The sequence below is a fragment of the Etheostoma cragini genome, chromosome 1 (genome assembly GCF_013103735.1).
Source record: "Etheostoma cragini isolate CJK2018 chromosome 1, CSU_Ecrag_1.0, whole genome shotgun sequence".
Taxonomy (NCBI): Eukaryota; Metazoa; Chordata; class Actinopteri; order Perciformes; family Percidae; genus Etheostoma; species Etheostoma cragini.
In genome coordinates, this window is record NC_048407.1 from 20,850,367 (window position 1) to 20,859,654 (window position 9,288).

Consider the following 9,288-nt stretch of genomic DNA (forward strand, 5'->3'; position numbering starts at 1 on the left):
AGATTTATGAAAAACAATTTTTATTTTACCTACATATGCATTGTCTTTTAACTGTCAGATGTCAATCATCTGTTGTTGAGCTATTCTGCAATTGCAAGTCATACAGTAGTTTACAGACTGTGACACAATTTTATCTGTCAAGTGTCATATGAAGTGCGTGCAGCCTGTGCATTTATTTCCCCCACATCTTCAACACACAATCACAACTGACTCTGATCAGAGCTCCCAGGGACCTCACAATACTAGGAAAGTAGGTGTTATGGTTGGGGTCAAGCTGGTCATGATTATTTGTTTTGTTTACTATTTTTCCAAGTTTTCTGTTGGCCTGCCCTGTTACCCTGCTGTTTTTTTTGCTTCTCACTCTCCCTCATGCTGAAGTCAGCTGACAACACACACCTGACTTTCATCAGTAATCACCTGCTGCCGGCGTACACACCTGCCTGCCACACTACCCCAACTCTCCATTCATTCTTCACTTGTTCGTTGTGCCAGTTATGCTGGTAAAACTTGCTAAAGAACAACCATATCTAGAACATTTGTCTCCCTGTGTTTTCCTGTTTTCGTCCGCCTTCCCATTTCCCCTTTCTCAATAAATTCTTTATTGTTGAGCCGTGCGTTTGATAGACTTCTGTTCTCGTTGTAACAGTAGCAACTCAAAGAAAAATGGTAAAACATTTTTTTTCAAAACTGTAGTTATTATTTAAACCTTGTTTTTGCTTCTTAGTTTCCCTTATGAGGTCAAAAGGGGAAAGATTCCAGATCAGCCCATCTGAGCTTTCATTTTCTCAAAGGCAGAGCAGGATACCCCAGGCTATCATCTTTTCTAGCCACCCGGGGACCATAGGCAGGCTAGGGGCAGTGTTAATTTCATCACCTCTTTAGACTGTCTTAGTCTTGTGCCGAATGCCCTTGTTAGTTTTAGTAATATTTAACCATTCACATATGTTTTTTTGTTAGTCGTGTTTTAGTCAACTAAAAGTCTTGTCGTTTTAGTCCAATGAGAAGGTAGGTATCTTAGTCAAGTTTTAGTCAAAACGCTTGTTTTTTTTAAATAAATTACTTCTGATTAACATTTCAGTCAAATAGTGTTTCACACATTTCAAACATCGTTTAAATGTCATTGTTACCTGACCAAATACACTTGTTGACTGATTTTTGTTGAAAGCAACCCTGTTAAATGCGTCTGTTTTTTTATCGATCCTCTTCCTTCATGCAAAAACAATCTTACACAGACACATGTTAGATAAGCGCCAGGGCTCCTGGGCTCTACATCATGTTGTTTTGTTGCAACCAGTTGCATGCATTTCTCCAGCTTCTCTGCAAGCTATTTAGGAGCTGCTTGGCCACCACTCCTTTCCTTGTCCAGTGCCAGGGCACATCGCTACTTGCTGAAACGGCTTCTGCTCAGGCTAAATGAAAAAAAAGGTGGATGAAAAAAAGGGGACACGCCGAACCTCTAGATGAGCTGCAACCAAGCACTTAGTGGGGGAAAAAAATCCTGGGAACCAAGCAAGTGGCCTGTTTGGAACAGGCACACACTCCAAACGGGCACTGCACTAGTTCTATCTCATGATGAAAAAGTACAGACGATTGCAGACAAAAATGAAGAGAGATTTAATCTTAGTTTTTATTTTATGCAAAACATTTTAGTCTCGTCTTTTTAACATTAATGCAAGTTAATTTAGACTTAGTGTTTTTGGACATTGGTGCAGTTTTGTCATCGTCTTGTCTTTGTCATGGAAAAAAAGGTATTTGAAGAACATATTTAGTCTTGTCTGATGAAAGGAACATTCGCTGGGGGAATGCATGTCAATGTTAAAAACCTCATAAAGTGACATTTTCATGCCAAGGACCTTTAAATAATTATCTATTTCTTACAGTGTTTTAAATTAACAAACTGACACAATGAAAAAACGCAAATATAATCTTGATTTTCAAATTCAATTTAGACTTACTTTTGGAGAGAAAGATAATTCCAAGGTTGCAAGTATGGGCTGAAATATAAGGCTGATTTCCTGTTGAAATGTTGGCCAAATTGGATAATGTACACTAAAGTTAAAACAACTTCTTTGTTCATCTATAAACGCACAAAATGTACGCCTTGCCACGCCCACACCGTTGGACAAAAGGTTTTGCTTTTGATAACTTTTCATCGTTAAGGTCTTTAGATGACACAGACCAAATGTGAAGTCAATCTGATGAAATCTCTAGGAGGAGATTGTTAAAGTATAGCACTTTGACTTTTAGGCCTACTTCCTTTTGCCACTACTGGATGTTATAACGTTGAGTAAACATCAGCCTTTATATGTCCTCAGGATTGGACTCTTATGAATCCTGAAAAGGTTCGAGCCAATTGGACAATGTACACTCAAGTTACACCCACTTCCTATTTCGATGGCGAAACACACAAAATGGCCCCCCCTCCACGGCCATGCCCTGTGGCAAAAAGGTTTTCTTTAATAACTTTTCATCTTTAATGTCTTACACTGGTAGAGTCGAAATTTGAAGTTGATCGAATGAAATCTCTAGGAGGAGTTTGTTAAAGTATGACATGTGGAAATGGCCAAAATCATACTAATTTTGAACTTTTAATTAATCCAATCCACTTTATTTATATAGCACAATTTTAACAAACACAAGTGCTACACAAAGTGCTGCACAAAAAGATAATACAGAATAAATTTATAACACAATAAAAACATGAGGTACCAAATATAAAGATAAAAGCAATAAAATAAAAATAAAAACAGATTTATTAGAAATTAAAAAAACTAAAATGCACTGCCGGCATTTATTTAACTTTGTAGATTTATTTTTTATTGTGCACCTATTTCCGAAATCTTGAAAATACGTAAATTTTCACCAGGATTGATGCAACCGCCAATTTGACGGAAGAAAGAAGAAATAATACTTCCTTCAGTTTTAATAGGGCCTTCGCCGCTGTCAGCGCTCTGACTGCAAGGAAAATAAAAGATGAAAATTGTTATTTACGCCAATTACATGTGTCCATTGTCACGTGTGCAGCTGACTGAGGCACACGAGGCAATTTGCACGTGGGTAAAGTTGTGTAATGGAGCGTGTGTGAGATGATGCACAAGATGTCTGACAAAGTAAAACTTGTGTCTCGTATTAAAATCTCAACACTGGGGTGTTATCGGAGAGGCAGATCGTCTTTAGAGTGTAAAGGAGTTTTCTGTCATCAAGAAACCACTGACTGCCTGACGCTGTCATATCTAAGTGGCATCTGGCCGCGCATGCTTTTATCTTCTCTAAATTCTTGTCTGGTTAGTCACACTCCCGCCCGGATCATATCAAAGTGCTTAACGTGTAAATGATATTCTATTTCCTGGAATGAATACAAGGTGTCTATTTTAATAATGAGTCTTTTCATGCTAGAATGATAGTACATCTCATATAGGGAAGCAACAACGTGATACCTTCCCACTTTTTCAAGCATTAGAAGTTGTTGGTGTCACATTATTTACCAAACACACACTCTTTGAAGTGGTCACTAAAACTGTGCAGATAATGCGAGAAAAACATATGCACAAAGAGTTTCTACAATCAACAGCTTGAAACATTACTTGGTGGTAATTCAATGGGCCTATCTGCTCATAGTGTGCAGACTACATTTTCCGTCTTTTAAATGTCCTGCTGTCCAGCACCAGTATCATTTTTTCTGGATGTGCCTGCTTTTGTAAACCTTTTAGTTGTAAGTGATGCCATTTGATAGGCTTGATAGGATTCCAAAGTAACTTAGATATAATAAAACAAGCCATGCATTGATATTTGTCTCACTTACCCTTAGATTGACAGGTACTTATCTCTGTATCACTCCAGGGCTTTGTGCGGCTAAGCATGTGACAGGGAACATCACTGTAATACCTTCAACAGATAAGATCTGAAACTCTCATGCAGTCCCTCTCTCACATGACAACTATAAGGCAGAGCTTTTTAAGGACAACATTGTAATATTTCTGCAGTGATTAAGTTAAATGATAAACATTTCAACTGCCCCAACTTCTTACAAAACATATTTAGGTCTATTTAGTTGAAATAGACAACATAACAGCATAATTACTTCCTGCTGTACTCCCTGGAGCACTGATTCATGGCGGTCCATGGATTAGATATTTCCCAAAGGCAGAATCTTTTGTTTGGAGCGAATGCTTCATGTGACAGGCATTAAACATGACCTGGTGATTGAACAACACTCGTCCTCGTCTCAATGCCACCCTGCTGCCGAGGCTTGGTGTATCAGAAGCTTCGACAGGTTTTGCCTAAAAAAGGCAAAACTGATCCCTAATCATATTTTACATGCACTGAATAGATGATGTGTGATGACGAACAAAGAGTCTTTTTTGTCAATACTCATCACAGGACTATTACTGTTTTATGATACGAGAAAAAAACTACCCTGCTTCAAAACTAAAACAATTACACCGTAACATTAGGGGCAGCATTTAGAAGAAAATACTGTTAACATGAAAATAAAAACTTGAATTGATACACAATACACGGCACCCTTACATAGTTCAGTATACTGCTCAGTCTGGCATGAACAGCAAAAGGAGTCATAGGCAAAATAGTTAGGAACCTTAATATAGATATTGTATCTTGTTTCTGCAGCCATTTCTAATAATGACATTATTTGGATCACTATGTTTTAGCATTTACCGTTACCCCACCATTGTTCCTTGTTACAGTTACATAGAATCACTTTACACTCATTTAGCCCACATTTTTGTTTTATTCAGCAATGTGAAGGTTTATGGACCACTTGTTTTGGTTACTCCTTGGTGGTGTACTAGAATTTTACTGGTTCAGCAGTGAATCCGCAACTAAACTACACAAGACAATGCAGTACAAACATAATCAAGTGTAAACATCCTGAAAACACAACACCAGAAGTCAACATATCATAAAATGCATTTGCTGTTGCTACGATTTATTATTAGGATTTATGATTAAACCCAATGCAATACTAAGGTTATGTAAGTACTCATGTAAGTTTCAACCTGTTTTGTGTTTTCCTTTGCAGACCCACCCTTCATGTAGGCGTGTAAAACCTGCTAAATCCAGTGATACATTGCATATTGATATTTGGGAAATACGTACAAATATAATAAAACATCACAAAGAAAAAAATGTCTATTAAATGTGTTTAAGAGATGTTGGTTGACGTTACTTCTTGTTGACTATTTTCAAACAAAACAAGACTAGACGTTTGCTTTGTGGTCCAGGTGGGCACAGTTTGTTTTTGTTGCGTTTGTAGACCCTAGGCTGTCTACAGAGACTGTATTTCCTTTACGATGTGTTCCGGGGACAGGCAGCTTGCGGATAGTCAGGAGATGTTTGCTGTATGCAACAACAAATGTTGTAGTCTAAAATATTGCTTAGAGCACCTTTAAAGTAGAGCTGCTGGAGGAAAAACTGTAAATCATAGTTTGACTCTTGAGCACAAGCTGCATTATTTACAAAGAGCAGAATCTCGTCAGTAATTTCCGACACATTGTGTTACATAATGAGTTAAAGAAGTTGAATGACATAAAGACAGGATGCAGATATCATCTGGAATGTTCTTAGTGATGAATAGATTTGATGAATAGATAAGTATTAAGTTAGGAATAAAAAACCAGAACACAAGGTACACATGAAGTGTAGAAGGAGAACAGGAATAACCAGTGGGCACGTTGTGTGTCAAGTGGTGTGCTTTAATAAAACAAAATAAGAAATACAGATTTGTTTTTTATTAAGCCATCACTCAATTTGAGTCCTACTGATGTTTGTCTGTCACTGACTAATATCATATTACGCTTTAGACCTTAAGGGTAGAACAGAAGTGACTGTGTGAATAGTACTGATATTGATGGTATGTTTTTTAACCGCTTATGCAACTGGATTCCCCAGTACATGTTCTTAAAGGGTCCCTAAACAAGGCACTTTGCCCCCAACTTCTCCAGTGGAGAGAACGATAGTAACAAGCTGTGGTGCTTCTTGTAAAAGATGCATGACATTTCTATAAGTGTATCTCCGTAGGAATTATTTTACATCATAGAGGCATTTTGAATTTGACCTTTGATGACCTTCAAATAACCTTACACTTTTTTTGAACTTTCAGAAAGCCAAATATTGAATACAACAGCCCTGGTTGTCTTCGTTAGCTTTACCCTTTCCTTGGAAACTGCTAAATGATTGGTGATGGTTGAGTGCTTAACAGTATTCTGCTTTCTTTTTTGGTGCTGAATTTTTGTTCTCAATATAGTGAAGCGTCATATGCTTGTGATCAATCCATTACATGTATTCTAAAGCAACCCAAAGCACCTGCTATAACTAACTGGGTGCTATGTTCTTTGCCAGTTCAACCGAGATCCAGATGGGTAAGGGTTTTTGCAACATTGGCAGATCTCCGCTGTAGAATTTTAGAAGCTTTTTTTTTTAGAAGCCAGTTTTTGGTTTGTCCATTCTGGAATACTGTAGAAACATGGCAGATTGCAAAATGACAGGCTCCATGGGACAGGACCTGCTCCATATAGATATTAAGGGCTTGTCTCTCTCTCTCTCTCTCTCTCTCTCTCTCTCTATAAAACTGGCTCAGTAAAACCTCAGTTATAGTTAATTGTTTAGTACCTGCCGGGTTGGTGCATATTTTGTACCTTTTGCTACACATTAGCCACATCAATGAAGGCTTTTAAATATTTTCCTCAACAGGAGTGGCTTGGTTTTCATGGTGTTCTGGTCCTATGAGATTACCTCTACACCAAAGACCACATTGTTGGACTTTTTTCAACCACCACCAAAAAAAGAAGCGCTGCTTTTCTCTGTCTTCCCTCTCAGTTTATTATTTATTGTTGTTACATACGTATATGCACAGCACAAAGAGAGAATCTGAGACACAGACAGAGAAAGTTTAAAGTATCACACACCTATCATCAGTTGACAATTCTGGTGATAATATGTAGTGTAAGCCTGACGGACAGGTGTGTTTACCCAGGACCAGTTTAATGTTCCCCCAAAGCAGATGGCTGACGCTCAAAAATTAATTTCCAATAGAGGACCAAGTGAACAGGCCTAGCAATTCCTTATGTCATATTTACCGTTACACTAAGGCCTGTTGACCTTCTGGCCTGGTCATTTTGTAATTATGGCTAGAAGTTGCCACATCACAAAATTTTGACATTTCAAGTTAGTCTATACTGAATCATTTCCATCACATATTTCTTCAGTCATTATTTTATTCCATGCAGTGGTTACCTACCTGTTTTAAGAGGAGTGTTGTACAGTAAGGAGTGGTTTTCCTGCTAACAGGTAAGGCGGGTCCACCTCCTGTGTGTGTCCACCCCCTGTGTGTGAGTGGAGAATTGGAGCACACCACCTCCAATGGTCCATACATATAAATACCTGCTGAGAAGCTGGCAGTCACAGCTGAGCAAGTTGCCTGGCTAATAAATGTGATAAGAGCATCATCAGCAAAGAGTTGTCAAGATGGGGAACTGTTGTGAAGGCGTAGAAAGATTTTTTGGCCGGCATAAGAATACCAATATTCGTATTAGTCTTCCAGCCGTCTGCTTCGTCTGGCAGATTGCTATGATTATACTGTTTGGAGTTTTCATCCGGTATGATAAGGAGTCAGACGTGCGAAAATGGATAGAGTACAAAAAAAGTCACAACATCACCAGCGATTCTGAAAATGACTTCTACTTCAGATATCCCAGTAAGTACAACATAAGAAAGCCTGTAAAGAAATTGTACTTGAAGTAAAAGTTAAATGCAGTGTTCAGGTAATGTTGGCCATGGACCAACAATGTTTTTGTTTTTTTTCCACTGCTGACGAATGGTTGGCTGTGATTGCGTTCTCACCCATTTCAAAATTATTAATTTTCAAATTTAACAAATTTCTTAAAGCTGCAGCATTTTTAATTCCACTCTCCTGTCTTTGTTTTGTGCTCATTGCAAGACATTGACAGAGGGCCTCCTCTTCTCCTTGCATCTAAGATTAAAAAATATTAGAATATTATTTTTCTTGGCTTATTTGTGACACTCTGGCCATTTGGCAGCAATTGTATTCCCAATATGTTTTGTCTTGTGATGAAATTCCCTATTTTCAAAGATATTTTAAAGACAGGATTCAGTTTAAACAAAATGGTTGCAATCTCAACATGCAACATTATTTACAAATCTAAAATGATATGTCTATAAGAAACTTAAATTCAGCCTATAATTACCCTAAGTTAATTAATGTGAAGTAGAAAATGAAAGTGCTAGAGGGAAAAATATTTCTGTTTCTTAATGATTGCAATTACACGAATACTTCCCTCTCTCCAGGCTTTCAGGACGTCCATGTCATGATCTTTGTTGGATTTGGTTTCCTCATGACCTTCCTGAAACGCTACAGCTTCAGTGGTGTGGGTTTCAACTTCCTGATCGCTGCCTTTGGTCTGCAGTGGGCTCTTCTCATGCAAGGCTGGTTCCACACGCTCGACCCCAACGACGGGAAAATCTATATCGGAGTGGAAAAGTAAATCTTTACTGAAAGAAAAAATGAACATACATATTAGTTATTATATATAAATATATATATAATAACTAAACTAACTATAACTAACTATATATATATATATATATATATATATATATATATATATATATATATATATATATATATATATATATATATATATATATATATATATATATATATATATTTATCAGTGTTTGGCAAGTTACTTTTAAAAAGTAATTAGTTACAGTTACTAGTAAATTAGATACTCAGTTACATATTATAAAAGTAACTAGTTACTTCAGAAAGTAACTAATGCGTTACTTTCAAGTACACACAGTCTTTAACGGAACATAGAATACAGGTGCATGTTCAATTATTTATGATAAATCTGAATATTATAATGAAATGGACACTTAACACTATACATTATTAACAGAAACTGTACACAAATCTAAACTCTTTTGATGTTGCTGTGGGACAAAGTGAGAATAGCCCCCAGCAAAGGCCACATATGTAGATATTGTGTCTAGTGGATTGATACAAATAACAACATAAATGTTTTGGAACTTTTCATATTTATTGCCCCTCAACAGCCCACAACTAGGCAAAGTTAAAAAAAGGCTTGTTAAGCACCATAGCAAAACTAAATAACAAATATATATACTCTTTGTAGTGCATATGACGTAAGTGGCCTGATGTCTATGCTTTTGCGCCGGTGTGGGCGCGTGTGTGTGTGTGTGAGGGTGTTTGTGGTTGTGTGTGTGTGTGTGTGTGTGGGGGGGGGG

At 37.3% G+C, this 9,288-nt stretch overlaps 1 protein-coding gene across 1 annotated transcript in view; it reads left to right on the top strand.

The window, feature by feature from the left end:
- The first annotated feature begins 7,410 nt into the window (after positions 1-7,410).
- The window catches only part of rhcga (Rh family, C glycoprotein a), a 6,584-nt gene continuing 4,706 nt past the window's right edge, over positions 7,411-9,288 (top strand). The window contains exons 1-2 of the mRNA XM_034876440.1: positions 7,411-7,714; positions 8,326-8,518. Of these exons, the coding sequence (XP_034732331.1) occupies positions 7,486-7,714; positions 8,326-8,518 (422 nt within the window). The 5' untranslated portion in view covers positions 7,411-7,485. The remainder of the gene's footprint in view (positions 7,715-8,325; positions 8,519-9,288) is intronic.